Genomic DNA, 21983 nt, shown 5'->3' on the forward strand with positions numbered 1-21983 from the left:
GGTGTCAAGTAAATGACACAGGTGTCAAGCAAATGACACAGGTGTCAAGTAAATGACACAGGTGTCAAGCAAATGACACAGGTGTCAAGCAAATGACACAGGTGTCAAGCAAATGACACAGGTGTCAAGCAAATGACACAGATGTCAAGCAAATGACACAGATGTCAAGCAAATGACACAGATGTCAAGCAAATGACACAGGTGTTGAGCAATAAAGGTCAGTATAAACACAGTGCTTTATCTGGGAGACTTTATTATCATCTTCAAGGTATTTACAAAGAAAAGACGATACACATAGAACCTGTTTATTTTCTTTAACAATTACAGCTAAGTTCAGCACAAGACGTAACAACGAATTTTTTTTCCTGTAATTTTTTGTTTTTTATTTTAAATGTCAATAGAAGTCACAGTGTAGGGATGAGGGAGGAGGTGAAAACTGCCCCTGGCCAGCGTCTCGGTATTTCTGTAGCGGACGTCTAGAGTAGGATGCTAGAGCTGACTTCTAGAGCTGTACCACTGTAGTAGACCCCTGGATCAGGTCCCGACAGCAGGAACACTGCAGTAGACCACTGGAGCAGGTCCCTACAGCAAAAACCACTGTAGTAGGCCACTGGAGCAGGTCCCTACAGCAAGACCACTGTAGTAGGTCACTGGAGCAGGTCTCTACAGCTGGACCACTGCAGTAGACCACAAGAGCAGGCCCCTACAGCAGAACCACTGCAGCAGACCACTGGAGCAGGTCCCTACAGCAAGACCACTGTAGTAGGCCAATTGATCAGGTTCCGACAGCAGGACCACTGTAGTAGATCACTGGATCAGGTCCCAACACCAGAACACTGAATCAGATCTCAGCAGACCACTAAGGTAGATCACTGAAACAGGCCCTAATAACAGACCACTGAATCAGGTCCCAACAGCAGACCACTGAATCAGGCCCTAACAGTAAACCACTGAATCAGATCTTAATAGTAAATCACTGATCAGGTCCCAACAGCAGACCACTACAGTAGACTTGATATACACCAGTACCCTAAGGGGAAAAATGGGGCTTTTGTGGGGATGAAGATGAGACAATAGGGAAGAAAGGGACAGTTGGGAGGAAGGAATTGGTGTGGGAGGGAGGTAGAGGGTGGGTAAGGTGGGACAGGGAGTTGATGAGGAATTAGGATAATGAAGGGGGTAGGAAAAAAGGAAGGTAAGGAAGAAGAGGAGTGGGGAGAAGGGAGGAAGGGAGGGTTGACTCGTTCAGAAAACACTAGTTATCTTCCTTCTTCCAACCTACACTACGAGCGCAACCCAGACGCTGCTTCTGCAGGTTGCTTGGGGCCATCACACACACATACACACACACACACACACACACACACACACACACACACACACACACACACACACACACACACACACACACACACACACACACTTGTACAAAAACATATGTTTGACACAATGTTTTAATTATTATTTTTATTATAAGTACAGCTGGCCCTAGAACATTATTATTTTCCCCCATTTTTTTTGAGCTGAGATAAAAAAAAAAGAATGGTTATGGCATTATCTTCCCCCGAAAAGGAGGAGGAGGAGAGTAGAAGAGATGCTCCGGACCAGACGTCGAGATCAGGAAGGTCGAGATACCCAGATTAGATTTGTGTGAGATTTTTAGCAGACAACCGAACCAGGTAATGAACCATTGTGAGAAAAAAATATACCTTTTTTGTCGCTTGTTTACAAACTGGATGATATTCAGTCAGTGGTTTAGAAACTATGCTTGTTGGACACCTTAACTGTTATGACTAAAAATACTATTATGAAGAGATCTAATCCGGTTGGTCCGGGGTTCGATTATCTACGAGGTTTGGTGTGGCTAGACCCACATTCTCTATGAGAGTGAGAGTAAGAGAGAGAGAGAGAGAGAGAGAGAGAGAGAGAGAGAGAGAGAGAGAGAGAGAGAGAGAGAGAGAGAGAGAGAGAGAGAGAGAGAGAGAGACAGACAGAGAGACAGATATCTACCTTACACACACCTCATTTAGAAGTATTGTCTCAACTGCTCACTCCAGTTTAGAACCGGAGACCACAAGGAATATCATTCAGCGTTTCACTCGAGAACACATAAGACAAAAATAAATGAACGAAGTGTTAAAATAAAGGGAGAGAAGAATCTTTGGCAATTTCACACTGTTGATTGTCGTTCTTCTATCTCTTGTGTAGGGCAAAAGAGGGTGAACGCGACTATCAGCACAGTAAATTAAGCCAAAACGTTTTCACCAAGAGGTAAGGGGCAAGTGGAGGGAGGCATTCGCAAGGCTCGAAGTGTTCCTCGAACTCCCTTCGGCAGGTCGAGGCGCTGCCCAAACTGCGGCGACCATTTTGACAGGCACGTTTTGACCCCTTTAGTAATTGGTTAATAATTTTTTATACACGTTCCTGAAGTAATTTGTTTTAGGTTGGTATATTCTCTTAAAATGGTTGGTGTATCCCCTCAAAGTACTTGTCATATTCCATATTCTTTACATATATTGTATCTGTTCCCTAAAACAACTGGCTTAAACCACTGCGACTGATATATTCCACACACATCTGCTACTAAATGTTCCAGGATGATAAATCACCTGTTAACTTCTGGTGGAAGTTAAGGAGATGCACCTGGAAATTTCCCCAACATGCTATTAATATTCCTAGTCACCTGCAGACTAGCAGCTGGTGCTGTGGAAGGGTGATAATACACCGTGACTAACTAGCAGTGAGTTGAGCAAACAATTAAAAAAAGTACTTTTAATATTGTTTCTGAATTTGGCCATTGCCAGGAATGCCAGAGACAGCCTTTAACCTTCTGCAAGGTTAAGAGAAAAAACTAGTCCCTTAAAGACAATAAAGAAAGGAACTCATCTAAGGCGATTATCCAACACTTTTTAATATCTTAAGATGGGGAGTATAAGAGTATCACTCGTATTGTAAGAAAATTCTTTATATCTTAAGAAGGCTTATTGCATCTTTAGTGGCTGTCTCATATCCTGCGGGAGTTTAAGAAACACTGTGATCATGCAAATGCGTTCACTCTAACACAGCAAAAGGAATATAGTGGAAGACGCTGACATTACGATCACACGAAGGAAAACATGAACTTAATAACCAAAATTGTACGTAAATGGAGACATGGATGTGCCAACTAAAATATAGCACCATTTACACAGATGACAGAGCGAGTCACAGTATAAAACCGACATTTACAGCAATATAAACAAAAAAAAATTCAATACAAATGCACAATGAAGTTGAACACTGACTCTTGGATACCATTTTGTTGGTATGCAAAACGATTCACAAAGAATCCTGAGAACATTAATGCAGCTCTAAATCATTCAGCGTTAAGATGGCTCACAGCACCTCCGGGTAACTACACGTAATACAACTCACCATCTTGCCTCTATATCAACACTGCAATACACCATTTCACCTCCAGGGAGAGTCTGGAGATGCCATCTTCTAGGTTGGGTAGTAACTAGAAAGTTCCTTCAAGTCACAAACCCCACACAAATGCTGTTGATCCCTGGTGCGCAGTGTCTTTCAAGAGTGCATTTTTATTACAGAGCTCTGTGCCTTTAGAGGGCGCACTGTCCACAGAAACAGCCCCAAGGCAGACACTGCCTCGAGTGCGCACTACAAGATGCGCCACACATGCAGTTACTGAGCCTCTACTCTACACTGAGCCGCCTGGGTCCTGGGCAGCTGGAGCCACTGCTATATACACGCGGGCAACACTGGGCACTCTAACACCACTACATATAAATAAGACGTAAAACATTGGCACATTTATACATTTATACAGAGGGGTAGAGGTCGGGGTGGCCGACCCGCGGGGCAGCTGCCACAAGTGAAGAAGACGAAGACATCAGGTTGTCCTCGCCGCCGTCGCACCCTCCAGTAGGTGCTGATGAAGAGCATCGTTGAGGGAGTGGGCATTGCGCTTACGTCGGGCACTGAAGAGCTTGTTGCACCCATCCACTGTGCAGCGGAAGAGCTCTGAAGCATGAACCTCATCGTAGTGATTCTTGAGGCCCACTCCGTCCTCGAAGGCCTTGTGGCAGAACTTACAGGGCATGTTGCCCTCACGGTCTGGCGTGGGGAGGTCATCTTCGAGATTGTAAACCCAGTCTCGCTCCATTTCTTCGCTGGTGGTGCTGGTAGTAGTATTGTTGTTGGTGGTGGTGTTAGTGGTTGTGGTGGTGGGGGTGGGTTCCGGAGGTGGCGGAGAAGAATCAGCCATCTCAGTGACGAGTGGCCCTGTGGTGGTGGTGGCGGTAGTCGTAGGTGTTGTCGACTGAGGCGAAGGAGTACTAGAGCGATCTTTTCGTTCTGTCGCCGAAAGATTATTATTAGCAGTAAAGTGCGGGAGAAGGTTAGGAAGGAAGAAGTGTGGAGGAGGGTGAACGGCTGGTGGAAGACCACTGCCGCCGTTGCCACCGCCGCTTCCACCTGTCCCGAGGTCGCCATTGAATAGCGACTCTGCGAGTGATGTCGGAATGTGGGCCTTGAGGGCATCGAGGCCCAGAGGGAGAGTGCTTGGGTCAGAGTAAAGGCGTGCCAGCAGCTCTGGGTTGAGGGCGGGGTTGAAGGGTAGTCCAGGGAACGTCATGGCGGGGAAGCCAGGACCATCCGAGGAGGTGGAAAGCAACTTTCGATGAAGATTGAGATTTGAGGCGTGGCGGTCACGGCTTCGTTTAGAGGGAAATGCGGCGTTGCATCCCTCAACAGTACATTTGTGCATAAGCTTCAAATGAACATTCTGGTAGTGTGTTTTTACTCCAAAGTGGTTTTGGAACATCTTTCCGCATGCTATGCAGCGGCGAGGGTTCTCTTTGTCTATGGGAATGTCCAGGCTACTCAGAAACCCACCCTCGCCAAATTGGAAAGCTCCGTCGGAGTCCTCCGATGGGGAACCTGGGTTCGAGTCCCGGTCGCTGTCACGGTCACTTGGCCTGGGACTCGAAGATGTGACGCCATTGCCCGAGGGCGCCATCTGGAGGCCGAGTGACGCTGACGCGTTTGGGGGCACAGCACCGGAGAGGTGAGCGAAGTGGCCCTTAGAGAGATCTTCGAGATGCCGCAACGCATTAGATGTGTCGACCGACTCGTCGAAGCTACTAGAGGAGACTTTCCGGTTGCTGCCATCAGAGTCTTTATCGTTTTTTGATTTATCGCCACAGCTCATGGAAGAGCTGTCCTTCATGGCACCACTGGTATCTTCGTCGTCATCACTCATGGCATCTAACTCTTTATCTTCATTCTTATCATCCTCTGAGTCTTTTGCATCTATGTCGTCCAGATCATCATCGTTGTCATCATCGTCGTCGTCATCTGTTGATATCAGATCATCATCTTCTAGTCTGAAGGCAAACTTCGTTGGATTTTGGCTCTTTCGTTTCCGCTTGTTGGCGGAGGGTGAGGCACCTGGTTCTCCCTTTATGCTCTGGGTGTCGACACTCATGCTGTCATCGTCTATTTCGTCGTCGAGGCTATTATTAGCGTGGAAGTCGTCATCACCCCTCCCTCGCTTGCCCTCCCCGCTATCATTCTGCATCTTGTCGCCTGACATTCCATCTTCGCCAGGAACCATCGAGGTGTTAAAGTTACCATAGTCACACCTCCAAGGAGGCCCTTCATCGCGGCCTCGCATGGACAGGTCCAACGAGGTTTTACCCATAGCGTGTTGCATCTCCAATGTGCGTCGTTGCAACTCCAGCGCCTGTTTGTGAAGGTCTTCAGTAGCTGCTGCAGAAGGTGGGATGAAGGGGAGGCCAGTAAGGGGATTGATGCCACTGAATTGACCAGGGAAGGCGCCAATAGGCGGGAACCCGGCAGGGGGCTGGAATCCCTGAGCACCAAGATGCGGCCCCACCACAGGATGTGCGGCGCAGGTACGACCGTCGTGCGGCGAGATCTTGCGGCGAACGTGTGGCGTGTGCAACTTCGGGTTTGGGTTAGCCGAGTGACGATTTCTGGAGCGCCGTGAACTGAACATCATGTTGCAGCCCTCGACCGTACACTTGTGCATCTCCCGCAGGTGCACGGCTGAGAAGTGGATCTTAAGGGCGCCCTTGTCGCAGAAAGTCTTGAGGCAGACGTTACACTGCACTCGTTTCTTGCCTGTCACTGGGTTGATGAGCGACGTTCCCATGTTTATTGGGTTCCACGATCTCTTGCCAGGTGTGTTGGGTCCGCCCACGGGAGACTGCGGCCTCGGAGGCATGGAAAGGGTGGTGGGCGTGGCGCTAGTGACCACTGTAGTGGAGGTGGTGGAGAGGTTGAGGGCAGTGGTGGAGGCTGAAAAACTTATATCATCGTCATCGCTTGTGTAGTCGGTGGGTGGGTCACTGTTGATGGAGACGGGCGTGGGCGGCGGAGGCTGGGCGGCGGTGGCGGCAAGGGGCGTTACGCTGCCGCAACTGACACTGACCTGGACGCCTCCGCCGCCACCACTACTAGCCGGACTAGCCACGCCGCCGCCGCGACCTCCGTGTCCTAGGGATGGCTCGCCCCTGGAAGCCGGACTTGGGCTCTGTCTTTCTTTCCGGATGTCGTAGGGCTGCATACTTTGAAGTCTGTTGAGTGGGGAGCCGCCCATGGGACTCGTCGGGGAACCGAAGCTGTTGGGCAAAGAACCGTTGGGCGAGATATTGGGAAGAGAGACTGGGGGAACAGGGAGACGCAACATGGAGAGGGCAGAAGAGGCTAACTGAGGGTTAGCTAGTAAAGAAGTGGCCAAAGAAGGACTAGCTGCCGCTAGGAGGTTGGATGCAAGAGATGCTGCTGACAGAGGAGGGGGTGCAGGAGGCAGCCCAGGGGGACCTGAAGGAGGAGGCGGCCGCAGCAGTGAGCTTGGGTCTCCCCTGATAAAGGGACTAAACAGCATGTTGGTTCGCTCCAGGAATTTCTTGAGGTCGGAGTCCATGTTTTTGCCTATCTCGGACTGCTGGTGGTGGTGATGGTGGTGGTGGGGTTGGTGGTGGTGGTGGGGTGGTTGGTGCTGCGACCTTTGTGGCTCCTCCCGACGGCTCTCTTCCCGCCGCAGTTCATCCCTGAAGTCCCTAACATCTCTCAGAGGATCCCTATCCCTAATATCCCTTATTTCTCTGTGACTATCCCTGTGCACATCTCTCAGAGTGTCTCTATGGAGATCTCGATGGGGATCCCTGTGCAAATCCCTCAGGGAGTCTCTATGGATGTCCCTGTCCCTGTGTAGTTCCCTGTGGGAGTCCCTGTGAGAGTCTCTGAGGGAGAGGCCGTGGTCGGGCCTAGGGGAGGTGCCGTCGTGTTGCAGAAGCTGCTGAGCAATGTTCCTCGTCTCTCCGAACCTCAGAAACTGGCGCAGCACCAGCGTCTCCTCCTCGGTGCTCATCATGTGCCAGCTGTGAAGAGTGTTGCCCTGGCGGTCCTGTGGAAAAACATAAACGTTACAATGGAATATTCAAATAGCTTCAGGGAGAAATCCAAATTCTTTTACTAAAAGCATTTTTATCTACTTCTCCGAGGCTGTCTGCGCAATTTGCGCTATAGGTGCGCCCCTTATAACACACACACACACACATGCATATATATATATATATATATATATACATATATATATACATATATATATACATATATAATATATATATACCTGGAGAGAGTTCCGGGGGTCAACGCCCCCGCGGCCCGGTCTGTGACCAGGCCTCCTGGTGGATCAGAGCCTGATCAACCAGGCTGTTGCTGCTGGCTGCACGCAAACCAACGTACGAGCCACAGCCCGGCTGTAAATTTCAGTGAGCATTTTCTTTATGAACAGCTACAGTAGTTTCCTTTCAGTCTAATTAATACCTGATTTTTTCTTACACAGCTAATTTCGAAGCCCAGCCCACTCCCCAGGATGCCACCCACAACAGTCGATTAACACACAGGTACCTACTTACTGATAGGCGAACAAGGAAATAGGGTTTAAAAAATATGCCCTACGGTTCCACCGGGATCGAACCTCGGTCCCTTAGCATGCAAGCTGAGAGCGCTACCAGGTGAGCCACGAGACTCCGGTTGTATTGGTTGCACTCTAATTCGCCCCGAGTCTGTCGACCAAGCCCCTAAAACCCGTAGGTGTCATAGGGCACCTTAAAAATGGTAAGTAATTAGGTTAGCTCTAATTCCCTGAATCAAGAGACCTTAACCATGTTACTGCAAAAGTGAGTATACCGCGTTACTGCAACAGTGAATATATTACGTTACTGCAACACTGTACAATCACAAGCTTCGTAAGAACATCGCTAAACCCACCGGGGTCACACAGTGCCTGGGACTTGCGTGGAGGGGAAAAAATCAGGTTTGATCCGAGGAAGAGGAGTTTTGCTCTAACGTTTGGACCAAGAGCTTTACATTAGTACCAAAGCACCCCACAAACACCAGAGATAAGGGAAAGATAAGTGATGGCAGTCTGAAAGTCAAGCGGACGAAGGATCGAGCCTTACACAATCTCCCCCCCCTCCCCAAAGAAAACCGCTGAGTGACCCATACGGGTTTAGCGGATCACGAAATGACTCACCACAAGGTAAAAAAAAAATGTTGATGGTGAGAGTAATAATTTAGGAGCGGCCCTTGATGACCGCTGTAATTAATGCAGCAGCAAAAAGCGTATTAGAGGGATACAAAAAAACTCCTAATTAGCACAGGAGCTGTGATTAAAATACAGTCACATGATACACCCAATACAACCTACATCAAAACAAATAAAACATACGTTTTATCTGCCTTTATGTACGTTATATATATATATATATATATATATATATATATATATATATATATATATATATATATATATATATATATATATATATATATATATATATATATATATATATATATATATATATATATGCAAAACAACCACTCTGAAAGAATAGAGAAATTCCAAGCGCTTTAGTGACTACTCACATTATCATAGTTCCTTGATAATGTGAGTAGTCACGAAAGCGCTTGGAATTTCTCTATTCTTTCAGAGTGGTTGTTTTGCATATTCTGAAATCACCTGTTTACTGTGATCTTATTGCATATATATATATATATATATATATATATATATATATATATATATATATATATATATATATATATATATATATTGTTATTGTTGTGGTTGCTGCTGTTGGTGTGTGTGTGTGTGTGTGTGTGTGTGTGTGTGTGTGTGTGTGTGTGTGTGTGTGTGTGTGTGTGTGTGTGTGTGTGTTTGTGTGTGTGTGTGTGTTTGTTTTGGCAGCATTAGTCACCCCATCTGCACTCCACACCTGCAAACTGACTGATAAAACCTTTTTAACTCGAAGCAAGTTTAAAACGATGTTTCTGACGCTTTGAATCTGTCTACCTATCTACCTATCTCTCTCTCTCTCTCTCTCTCTGACACACCTGTCACCCGCATTTTCATGCCCAGAATACCAGCTGTAGTGACATGGGTTTCACCTTGACACAGGTGGCGACACACACACACACACACACACACACACACACACACACACACACACACACACACACACACACACACACACACACACACACACACTTAATTAACTCTACCCGCATCACCCTTATGTTATTTTGGAGTCTGTCTTACATGGCTGCGGTGTCCCCCTCTTCTACCTCTTCCTCCTCCTCGTCCTCCTCCTCTTCCTCTTTCTCCTTCTCCTCGTAATATTCCTCTTCTTTCTCTAACTCTTCCTCTTCTTCACTGCAGTTGCTGCTGTTATTTCTGCTGTCATTACTGTTGTTGCTACTGATATTGTCCCTGTTGATGTTGATGTAGACACCGCCGTTGATGGAGATGTTGTGGAGGTGCTGTTGATGTTTGTGTTGATGTAGATACTGCTGCTGATGATTTTCTTTTCTTTATGGTGTTCTTGCTGCTGTTGTTGAGGCTGTCGTTGCTGCTGTTGTTGAGGCTGTCGTTGCTGCTGTTGTTGAGGCTGTCGTTGCTGCTGTTGTTGAGGCTGTCGCTGCTGCTGTTGTTGAGGCTGTCGTTGAGGCTGTCGCTGCTGCTGTTGTTGAGGCTGTCGTTGAGGCTGTCGCTGCTGCTGTTGTTGAGGCTGTCGCTGCTGCTGTTGTTGAGGCTGTCGTTGCTGCTGTTGTTGAGGCTGTCGCTGCTGCTGTTGTTGAGGCTGTCGCTGCTGCTGTTGTTGAGGCTGTCGCTGCTGCTGTTGTTGAGGCTGTCGCTGCTGCTGTTGTTGAGGCTGTCGCTGCTGCTGTTGTTGAGGATGTCGCTGCTGCTGTTGTTGAGGCTGTCGCTGCTGCTGTTGTTGAGGCTGTCGCTGCTGCTGCTGTTGAGGCTGTCGCTGCTGCTGTTGTTGAGGCTGTCGCTGCTGCTGTTGTTGAGGCTGTCGCTGCTGCTGTTGTTGAGGCTGTCGTTGCTGCTGTTGTTGAGGCTGTCGTTGCTGCTGTTGTTGAGGCTGTCGCTGCTGCTGTTGTTGAGGCTGTCGCTGCTGCTGTTGTTGAGGCTGTCGCTGCTGCTGTTGTTGAGGCTGTCGCTGCTTCTGTTGTTGAGGCTGTCGCTGCTTCTGTTGTTGAGGCTGTCGCTGCTGCTGTTGTTGAGGCTGTCGTTGCTGCTGTTGTTGAGGCTGTCGCTGCTGCTGTTGTTGAGGCTGTCGCTGCTTCTGTTGTTGAGGCTGTCGCTGCTGCTGTTGTTGAGGCTGTCGCTGCTGCTGTTGTTGAGGCTGTCGCTGCTGCTGTTGTTGAGGCTGTCGTTGCTGCTGTTGTTGAGGCTGTCGCTGCTGCTATTGTTGAGGCTGTCGCTGCTGCTGTTGTTGAGGCTGTCGCTGCTGCTGTTGTTGAGGCTGTCGCTGCTGCTGTTGTTGAGGCTGTCGCTGCTGCTGTTGTTGAGGCTGTCGTTGCTGCTGTTGTTGAGGCTGTCGCTGCTGCTGTTGTTGAGGCTGTCGCTGCTGCTGTTGTTGAGGCTGTCGCTGCTACTGTTGTTGAGGCTGTCGCTGCTGCTGTTGTTGAGGCTGTCGCTGCTGCTGTTGTTGAGGCTGTCGCTGCTGCTGTTGTTGAGGATGTCGCTGCTGCTGTTGTTGAGGCTGTCGCTGCTGCTGCTGCTGTTGTGCCTGTCGCTGCTGCTGTTGTTGTGGCTGTAGCTGCTGCTGTTTCTGTTGTTGAGGCTGTCGCTGCTGTTGTTGTAGGTGTCGCTGCTGCTGTTGTTGTGGGTGTCGCTGCTGCTGTTGTTGTGGGTGTCGCTGCTGCTGTTGTTGTGGCTGTCGCTGCTGCTGTTGTTGTGGGTCTCGCTGCTGCTGCTGTTGTGGCTGTCGCTGCTGCTGTTGTTGTGGGTGTCGCTGCTGCTGTTGTTGTGGGTGTCGCTGCTGCTGTTGTTGTGGGTGTCGCTGCTGCTGTTGTTGTGGGTGTCGCTGCTGCTGTTGTTGTGGGTGTCGCTGCTGCTGTTGTTGTGGCTGTCGCTGCTGCTGTTGTTGTGGGTGTCCCTGCTGCTGTTGTTGTGGGTGTCGCTGCTGCTGCTGTTGTGCCTGTCGCTGCTGCTGTTGTTGTGGCTGTCGCTGCTGCTGTTTCTGTTGTTGAGGCTGTCGCTGCTGTTGTTGTAGGTGTCGCTGCTGCTGTTGTTGTGGGTGTCGCTGCTGCTGTTGTTGTGGGTGGCGCTGCTGCTGTTGTTGTGGGTGTCGCTGCTGCTGTTGTCGTGGGTGGCGCTGCTGCTGTTGTTGTGGCTGTCGCTGCTGCTGTTGTTGTGGGTGTCGCTGCTGCTGTTGCTGTGGGTGTCGCTGCTGCTGCTGTTGTGGCTGTCGCTGCTGCTGTTGTTGTGGGTGTCGCTGCTGCTGTTGTTGTGGGTGTCGCTGCTGCTGCTGTTGTGGCTGTCGCTGCTGCTGTTGTTGTAGGTGTCGCTGCTGCTGTTGTTGTGGGTGTCGCTGCTGCTGTTGTTGTGGCTGTCGCTGCTGCTGTTGTTGTGGCTGTCGCTGCTGCTGTTGTTGTGGCTGTCGCTGCTGCTGTTGTTGTGGGTGTCGCTGCTGCTGTTGTTGTGGGTGTCGCTGCTGCTGTTGTTGTGGCTGTCGCTGCTGCTGTTGTTGTGGCTGTCGCTGCTGCTGCTCTTGTAGCTGTTGTTGCTGCTGTTGTTGTGGCTGTCGCTGCTGTTGCTGTTGTGGCTGTTGCCGTCATCGTCGCTGCCGGAAGGTGGATGAGTGGATGGGTCGATAGATAGTTACTTTAGGTGGAATGGGTCGATAGACAAACATTGCAGGTGGGTGAGTCGATAGATAGTTAATGTAGCTGGGGAGTCGACAGATGTATAATGATAATGGGTGAATAGATACTCGAATAAACAGGTAAGTAGGGAGACAAATATATATTAAAACTGAGGAAGAAATGGAGAATAAGAGACAATTTCTCTTAAGTTTATGAATTAATAGGAAAGAATAATGGAGAGAACTAAGAAGGGATGAGGAAGAAAGGAAAATGAGGAAGGGGAGAATGGTAAAGGAGGAGAGAAACGAAAGGGAGGAGGAGGAGGGGTAATAAGAAATGGGGAAGGGAGGAAGAGCGGCTAGGGAGAGTGAGGAAGGAGAGGAAGTAGATGGGTGAAAAGTAGTAAGGGAGGAGGAGGAAGGGTGAGAGAGAGATGTAGCATGATAGGTGCAAAAGAAAAGCAAGAAATTGGGAATGGGGGGAAGAGAAAAAGTAATTAAACGCACAATTAATGGGGGAAGGTAATCCAGATTTGCTCCATTAATCAAAATTACTTGTTCCTGCTATTCTTTACTGTCTGTCTGCCTCTCTCTCTCTCTCTCTCTCTCTCTCTCCCTTTTGTCTCCTGTTTTCTGATTATTACTCTTTTTTTTACTTGCATTCTTCAAAATAAGATATTTTATTTTATTATTATTATTATTATTATTATTATTATTATTATTATTATTATTATTATTATTATTATTATTATTTTCCTTAACAGTAGCAGCAATAGAAGAAGAAGAATTAGAGTTTGTAATAGAAGAATCAGTAGTATTAATAGTAGTGGTGGTGGTAGTAGTAGTAGTAGTAGTAGTAGTAGTAGTAGTAGTGTGTAGTAGTAGTATTAGTAGTAGTAGTAGTAGTAGTGTGTAGTAGTAGTAGTAGTAGTAGTGTGTAGTAGTAGTAGTAGTGTGTAGTAGTAGTAGTAGTAGTGTGTAGTAGTAGTAGTAGTAGTAGTAGTAGTAGTAGTGTGTAGTAGTAGTAGTAGTAGTAGTAGTAGTAGTAGTAGTGTGAAGTAGTAGTAGTAGTGTGTAGTAGTAGTAGTAGTGTGTAGTAGTAGTAGTAGTAGTAGTAGTAGTAGCGTGTAGTAGTAGTAGTAGTAGTAGTAGTGTGTAGTAGTAGTAGTAGTAGTAGTAGTAGTAGTGTGTAGTAGTAGTAGTAGTAGTAGTAGTAGTAGTATTAGTAGTAGTAGTAGTAGTAGTAGTAGCAGTAGTAGTAGTAGTAGTAGCAGTAGTAGTAGTAGTAGTAGTAGTAAAATAACCCGCACATAGAAGAGAGAAGCTTACGACGACGTTTCGGTCCGTCTTGGATCATTTACAGAATCACACAGACACGGTATTGTGCCGTGTTAATCTTTAAGTGTGTAAACAACAGAAGTAATATTAGGAGGAGAGTAAATAATGAATCTGAATGTGACACTCCTACAGTTAGAAGTCTGAGTAGATCTTTCACTCGATAACACGATAACATGAACGTAGATTAGCATATTTACGGAGCAACTTGCAAAGTGCTGGGTTAAATGGACACAGACGCAACTAATGTGATCTTTTATTGTGGCAACGTTTCGCGCTCCAGCTTTGTCAAGCTCCTGGAAAGCGAAACGTTGCCACAATAAAATGTTACATTAGTTACATCTGTGTTTATTTACCTAACACTTGGCAAGTTGCTCCGAAAATATGCTTAACTACGTCCATGTTATCGTAGCGAGTGACAGATCTACTCAGACCTAACATTCTGCTAGTAATTCAACCATTATTACTAAGCCCGAATGTGAACTGACTGTTGTAGTAGCCAGACACCGTCTTGTGTGCAAGTGTTTCTGGCAGTTTGGGAGAAACACAGACGATGTCTCTCCCAAATGACTCTCTTCACCACTATGTACTTGATAACTCATGTCAAGTTTATAATCTTAATACAAATCAAGTACAGGAAATTTTAAGAGATATTCTAAATTTATTTGTGCCAGATAAATCATCTATTGATATATAATATATTCTTAGATATATTTTTGCTATTTTCAGACAATGCAAAATCCCATTTCCATAGGATTTTGCATATTCACGGATGGGATATATATAAGGAATGCACGAGATATATAGCGTGAACAGTAAAGTAGCCGCTATTGTTCACACGATGGAATGGAATATACAATAAACTAGCCACTACCGTCCACAGGATGGATACAGTAAACTAACCGCTATCGTCCATATGACAGATAAAAGATAAACAGTACACTAACCATTATCGTCCATATGAGGGCTGAGGAAGGGTTGTTGAGGTGGTTCGGACATGTAGAGAGAATGGAGCGAAACAGAATGACTTCAAGAGTGTATCAGTCTGTAGTGGAAGGAAGGCGGGGTAGGGGTCGGCCTAGGAAAGGTTGGAGGGAGGGGGTAAAGGAGGTTTTGTGTGCGAGGGGCTTGGACTTCCAGCAGGCATGCGTGAGCGTGTTTGATAGGAGTGAATGGAGACAAATGGTTTTTAATACTTGACGTGCTGTTGGAGTGTGAGCAAAGTAACATTTATGAAGGGGTTCAGGGAAACCGGCAGGCCGGACCTGAGTCCTGGAGATGGGAAGTACAGTGCCTGCACTCTGAAGGAGGGGTGTTAATGTTGCAGTTTAAAAACTGTAGTGTAAAGCACCCTTCTGGCAAGACAGTGATGGAGTGAATGATGGTGAAAGTTTTTCTTTTTCGGGCCACCCTGCCTTGGTGGGAATCGGCCAGTGTGTTAATAAAATAATAAAATGATGGATACAAGATGGATACACTAGCCACTATCGTCCATATGATAAATATGAGGTACACATCTAGCCACTACTGTCCACAGGATGGCTAGGAGATACTCAGCAAACTAGCCACTATCGTCCAAAGAATGGATATGAAGCACAACTAATCACTACCGTCTACATGATGGCTATGAGATGCAGAACATAGTCGCTTCGGTGACAAAATTCAATCCAGGGATACACACCCATGCCTCCTTCCCCCTCCTCGTTTAATCCCCATTACCCTCCTTCCCTTTATCTCCCATTCCCCTGCGGGTGTTTTAAGCAAACACAAGACCCATTAGGGTGTTCACATGTCGCCTATTTCATAACAAACACTTAAATTACCTAAATTTGGGCTTGTATGTCACTACATAAATGCAAATAATAGCCGGACCCAAATGTAAATTGGATAGCCAGACTCCACTATTAAGGGATTAAAGTCCCCAAAAATAGGCCAATTTACAAAACTGCATCCTGGAGACTGTGGTGGTCCCCACCCCGCGGAGACTGTGAGAGGGTCCCCACCTCCCGGTCACTGTGTGGGGGTCCCCACCCCGGGAAACCATATGGGGGGACCCCACCCACGTACACCGTGTGGGGGTTCCCACTCCCGGAAATGGTGTGGTGGTTCCGACCCATGGAGACCGAGTGTGGGTCCCCGGGCCACAGGGAGAGCCAGTGGGGGTCCAAACCCCCGGAGTCTGTGTTGCTGTCCTCACATCTGGAGACCATGTGGGGGGTCCCTTCCCCGGGGGTCCCTACCCAAACTTGGTGTTCGAATATTCCCCACTCCATAATATGCCCACTTTGGGGGCCCCATTTGATATCCTTGTCCAACAACTCTCGTAATAATCTTCCAAGTACGACACACTGGTGTTGAAAAGTTGAAGTCGATCGAATGAAGCATTCCCAGCTGATAAATGTAAACTTTGTAGGAGAGAAAAAATCAGGCAGTTATTTGGTATCATTTATCAGGGATACCTGATTAGCATCACTATTATTGTACCCTAATCGTTCTGACTGAAATTGGAATTATCATTCTAATTATATCTTCTCATTTGATATAATTCTTACTAGAGAATTGTCATTCTATTTTTTGTAGCATTTGCTATAATTCTTACTGGACAATTATCATTCTGCCCCTGGATGATAATAAGCTACGCTAATAACGCCCGAGATTATCACTCCATGACGATGGTCTTGGTAATTATCACTGTGTATAATGATTAGCTTGCAGCCGTATCATAATTGGTCGCGATTATTATACAGTTAATTATCAGTACTGATTATAATTATGACATGAGCAATTATCATTATCAATAACGGAACGGCACCAATTTCTCCTCCTCCCTTCCTCCCCCCACTAATATGCTTCCTTCCCCTAACTATCCTCCCCTCGTCCTCCTCCCCAGACACCCTTTGACCCCAACACTTTCCATATTTTTCACAATGCCCACACCCCAGTTCTCTTCTTCCCAAGACCCTCTCCCCAAGACCCTCTTCCCAAGACCCTCTTCCCAAGACCCTCTTCCCAAGACCCTCTTCCCAAGACCCTCTTCCCAAGACCCTCTTCAAAAGACCCTCTCCCCAACATCATCTTTCTTACACCCTCCTTAAAATACTCCAACACTCACCCCAACACCTTTCACAGCAGCCTCCCTACAATCTTCTCCCCAACACCCTCTCTCCAACATCCCAGTCTTCCCAAGCTCCCTCCTCCCCAACAACCTTCTCCCTATCATCTCTCCCCAGCATCTCTCCACAACCTCCCTCCTCAATACCACCCCTTCCCTGCCCCCCTCCCTCCATACAACTACCACTTTAGCCACTTATAAACTCTTAACTTTACAAGGTTATAAAGTATGGATCATTTGGCCGGATGTTCGAGTATCCGGCCAGAATTATCCGTTAAGTAAATTAATGCATCCTGATCGGTGCTTCCAAGTCGACCATTATGTCTCTAACCACAGTGTGCGTGAGTGTGTGTGTGTGTGTGTGTGTGTGTGTGTGTGTGTGTGTGTGTGTGTGTGTGTGTGTGTGTGTGTGTGTGTGTGTGTGTGTGTGTGTGTGTGTGTTTGTGTGTGTGTGTGTGTGTGATCACCTATTTGTGGTTGCAGGGGTCGAGTCTTAGCTACTTGGTCGTGTGTGTGTGTGTGTGTGTGTGTGTGTGTGTGTGTGTGTGCTCACCTATTTGTGGTTTCAGGGGTCGAGTCTTAGCTACTTGGTCGTGTGTGTGTGTGTGTGTGTGTGTGTGTGTGTACTCACCTAGTTGTACTCACCTAGTTGAGGTTGCGGGGGTCGAGTCCGAGCTCCTGGCCCCGCCTCTTCACTGATCGCTACTAGGTCACTCTCCCCGAGCCGTGAGCTTTATCATACCTCTGCTTAAAGCTATGTATGGATCCTGCCTCCACTACATCGCTTCCCAAACTATTCCACTTACTGACTACTCTGTGGCTGAAGAAATACTTCCTAACATCCCTGTGATTCATCTGTGTCTTCAGCTTCCAACTGTGTCCCCTTGTTACTGTGTCCAATCTCTGGAACATCCTGTCTTTGTCCACCTTGTCAATTCCCCTCAGTATTTTGTATGTCGTTATCATGTCCCCCCTATCTCTCCTGTCCTCCAGTGTCGTCAGGTTGATTTCCCTTAACCTCTCCTCGTAGGACATACCTCTTAGCTCTGGGACTAGTCTTGTTGCAAACCTTTGCACTTTCTCTAGTTTCTTTACGTGCTTGGCTAGGTGTGGGTTCCAAACTGGTGCCGCATACTCCAATATGGGCCTAACGTATACGGTGTACAGGGTCCTGAACGATTCCTTATTAAGATGTCGGAATGCTGTTCTGAGGTTTGCTAGGCGCCCATATGCTGCAGCAGTTATTTGGTTGATGTGCGCTTCAGGAGATGTGCCTGGTGTTATACTCACCCCAAGATCTTTTTCCTTGAGTGAGGTTTGTAGTCTCTGACCCCCTAGACTGTACTCCGTCTGCGGCCTTCTTTGCCCTTCCCCAATCTTCATGACTTTGCACTTGGTGGGATTGAACTCCAGGAGCCAATTGCTGGACCAGGTCTGCAGCCTGTCCAGATCCCTTTGTAGTTCTGCCTGGTCTTCGATCGAGTGTATTCTTCTCATCAACTTCACATCATCTGCAAACAGGGACACCTCAGAGTCTATTCCTTCCGTCATGTCGTTCACAAATATCAGAAACAGCACTGGTCCTAGGACTGACCCCTGCGGGACCCCGCTGGTCACAGGTGCCCACTCTGACACCTCGCCACGTACCATGACTCGCTGCTGTCTTCCTGACAAGTATTCCCTGATCCATTGTAGTGCCTTCCCTGTTATCCCTGCTTGGTCCTCCAGTTTTTGCACCAATCTATTTTGTGGAACTGTGTCAAACGCCTTCTTGCAGTCCAAGAAAATGCAATCCACCCACCCCTCTCTCTCTTGTCTTACTGCTGTCACACACCATGTGTGTGTGTGTGTGTGTGTGTGTGTGTGTGTTTGTGTGTGTGTGTGTGTGTGTGTGTGTGTGTGCGTGCGTGTGTGTCTTGGGGGTAAAGACAGAATAGTTAATATATCTTTCATGATTGCAGATTTTCTCCCTCATTTTTTCCTCCTCATCTACCCCTTCTTTTTCTCTTTCTTCTCCTCCTGTTTCATTTTCCACTCTTCCTTTCTTCATATTCTCCTCCTCCTCCTCCTCTTCCTATTCAACTATCTCTTCCTCATCATCACAGTCACCACAATCATTAGCCTCTTCCTCTTCCTGTTCCATCACACCTTCCTCCTACTCTTTTTCCTCCTCCTCCTTCTCCTCCTCCTCCTCCTCCTCCTCCTTCTCCTCCTCCTCCTCCTCCTCCTCCAACTTCTCTGATCACCAAACCCATTAATCAGATTATGATATATACTAGTATACTGTAACCTCTCTGAGGTACCTTCATACGACTTGCATACATACGTTACCTTTGTAAACAGAATCCCTCAGTATGAGCTGGTGTAAACATAGGCAGAATGATTTCGTATGCATGCAACTAATTTGTTCATTAAAAACACTTGTGATAATTATTTTTCCTTACGAAATGTTTAACGTAAATAAAGTTTACTTAGTTGGAATGTACGCTGTATCGTCCTCTACACATGTGTATGGTTGTTGTGGTATTAATGTATGCGCAGGTTAACCCTGCACAATGCAAGTGTGAGATCCCTCTCCACTGAGGCTAGTCACTGGTGCTCCAGCAGTGATAGCATGAACACTGTTGTCTTGCCAGCTATTGTTGTCAGTAGTGACAGGAGGAGCATTGTTGTCCTGCAGTGTTGTCAGCAGTGGCAGGAAGAGCACAGTTGTCCTGCCAGTGTTGTCAGTAGGGACAGGACAGTACTGCTTTCCCTGTCACTGTTGACAATACTATCTGGTAGGACAACAGTGCTCACGCTGTCACTGATGAAGCACCAGTGACTAGCCTCAGGGGAGAGGAATCTCACACTTACGCTGGTCAGCGTTAACCTACGCATACATTAGGTCATTAGGTGATCCAGTATCTTCCTTTCTAGGTGATCCAGTATCTTCCTTTCTAGGTGATCCAGTATCTTCCTCTCTAGGTGATCCAGTATCCTCCTTTCTAGGTGATCCAGTATCTTCCTTTCTAGGTGATCCAATATCCTCCTCTCTAGGTGATCCAGTATCCTCCTCTCAAGGTGATGAAGGATCCTCCTCTCAAGGTGATGCAGGATCCTCCTCTCTAGATGATCCAATATCCTCCTCTCTAGGTGATCCAGTATCCTCCTCTCTAGGTGATCCAGTATCCTCCTCTCTGGGTGATCCAATATCCTCCTCTCTAGGTGATCCAGTATCCTCCTCTCTAGGTGACCCAGTATCCTCCTCTCTAGGTGATCCAATATCCTCCTCTCTAGGTGATCCAATATCCTCCTCTCTAGGTGATCCAGTATCCTCCTCTCTAGGTGATCCAATATCCTCCTCTCTAGGTGATCCAATATCCTCCTCTCTAGGTGATCCAGTATCCTCCTCTCTAGGTGATCCAGTATCCTCCTCTCTAGGTGACCCAGTATCCTCCTCTCTAGGTGATCCAATATCCTCCTCTCTAGGTGATCCAATATCCTCCTCTCTAGGTGATCCAATATCCTCCTCTCTAGGTGATCCAATATCCTCCTCTCTAGGTGATCCAATATCCTCCTCTCTAGGTGATCCAATATCCTCCTCTCTAGGTGATCCAGCATCCTCCTCTCTAGGTGATCCAATATCCTCCTCTCTAGGTGATCCAATATCCTCCTCTCTAGGTGATGCCAGTATCCTCCTCTCTAGGTGATGCAGGATCCTCCTCTCTAGGTGATGCAGGATCCTCCTCTCTAGGTGATGCAGGATCCTCCTCTCTAGGTGATGCAGGCTCCTTGTGTTAACAATCTTCTGCATAACAATGGAAGGTCTGGCTCCTGAGACGCACTGACGCAGGGTAACTCCTCTTTGAAGATAAATTCAACTGCGTTAAAAAAAAATAGGATGCACGTCAGTAACGCAAACCTGTAGTGTAGCTGTTCTTCTCTCTCTACTTTCTCTCTACCTACCAGGTAGGTAGACCTTCTTAAATCCTGGCATTACATTAGTCAGTTTCCAGTTCTCCTGTACATGTCCCGACTCTAGCGACTTGTTCAAGATCTTCATTATTTGTCACTGGTTGTGCTCGTCTTAAGGTACGCAGCATGGAACCCATATCTAATAAAACTTGTCAAGAAACTGGAAAAGGGTAAAGATTTTTCAAGAAGACTAGTCTAGTCCCAGAGCTATGCCGTGTCAGCTACGAGGAGAGGATAAAGGTGATATATCTGGAGTGAGGTGACTACGACGTACAAAATACTGAGAGGAATTGGTAGAGTGGACAGGGTAAACTGTTCGAGAGGCGAGTCTCAGTAACACAAGGGCACAGCTGGAAGTTAAAAATGCAGATGAAACACTAAGATGTTAGGAAATACTTCTTTACTCTTAGAGTCGTCAGGAAGTGGAACGACTTAGAGATCGAAATGGTAAAGGCAGGATCAATACATAGTCTTAAAGAACAGGTATACTAGATCTCATACAGCCAGGAGTGAACCCAGTAGGTGCCAAGGGAGAGGAGCCGGGAGCTGAAACTCGACCCCTGGAACTACAAATAAGCGAGTACAGTGGCTCTGCTCCATCCCTTAGCACCAGTGGAAATATGTTGTCAAGTCCCATTTCTTTTGCTGTACCAGGGGTAGCATACATTGAACACATTATTCGATGTGCATTACACGTAACCACACTCCTGTATACAGGCAGTTCATTGCCTGTCTAGATGAGATCACCATTTTCTTATGGAATAACTGCTACTTGAGCTGGAGGTCTGCTGCCAGTCAGCGTGAGGAGAGGAGCTCCAGGGTAAGCTACCTTGCATCTAGGGGTCACTCAGGAGCCTCAATGCCTCACAAGCCTCGTGATGGTTAAACATCAGAGAGTCTGTCCTTTTTAATGGTTGTCTAAAAGCTGTAGCTTATGGCTATGTTCTCTGTCTGTCTGCCTGTCTGTCTGTCTCTCTCTCTCTCTCTCTCTCTCATCAAATCTACTCGTGTTATGGTATTAGTTAAACCCATTGTTAATAGTGAACACACTGGTTAATAAATTTGGTGGAGGGATTAATTCAACAGGTAACATCTCTTAAATTCTTTATTCCTCATTTTCCTCATTGTTCTCTTGTCTTCTACACTGGCTTCTTGCACTGCCATGTACACTTTCTTCAGTGTCTTCTTCACTATATTATTGTGCGTTTATTTTCTAATATGAGTTGATCTGTGGTGTGTGTGTGTGTGTGTGTGTGTGTGTGTGTGTGTGTGTGTGTGTGTGTGTGTGTGTGTGTGTGTGTGTGTGTGTGTGTGTGTACTCACCTAGTTGAGGTTGCAGGGGTCGAGTCAGAGCTCCTGGCCCCCACCTCTTCACTGATCGCTATTAGGTC

At 47.1% G+C, this 21983-nt stretch overlaps 1 protein-coding gene across 1 annotated transcript in view; it reads right to left on the minus strand.

Annotated features, from left to right (window-relative positions):
* Positions 1 to 291: 291 nt before the first annotated feature.
* LOC128691656 (zinc finger protein basonuclin-2) overlaps positions 292 to 21983 on the minus strand; it is a 399582-nt gene continuing 377890 nt past the window's right edge. Inside the window, exon 3 of the mRNA XM_053780501.2 lies at positions 292 to 7432. Coding sequence (XP_053636476.2) covers positions 3890 to 7432 — 3543 coding nt within the window. The 3' untranslated portion in view covers positions 292 to 3889. The remainder of the gene's footprint in view (positions 7433 to 21983) is intronic.

Source organism: Cherax quadricarinatus, chromosome 26 (assembly GCF_038502225.1).
Source record: "Cherax quadricarinatus isolate ZL_2023a chromosome 26, ASM3850222v1, whole genome shotgun sequence".
Taxonomy (NCBI): Eukaryota; Metazoa; Arthropoda; class Malacostraca; order Decapoda; family Parastacidae; genus Cherax; species Cherax quadricarinatus.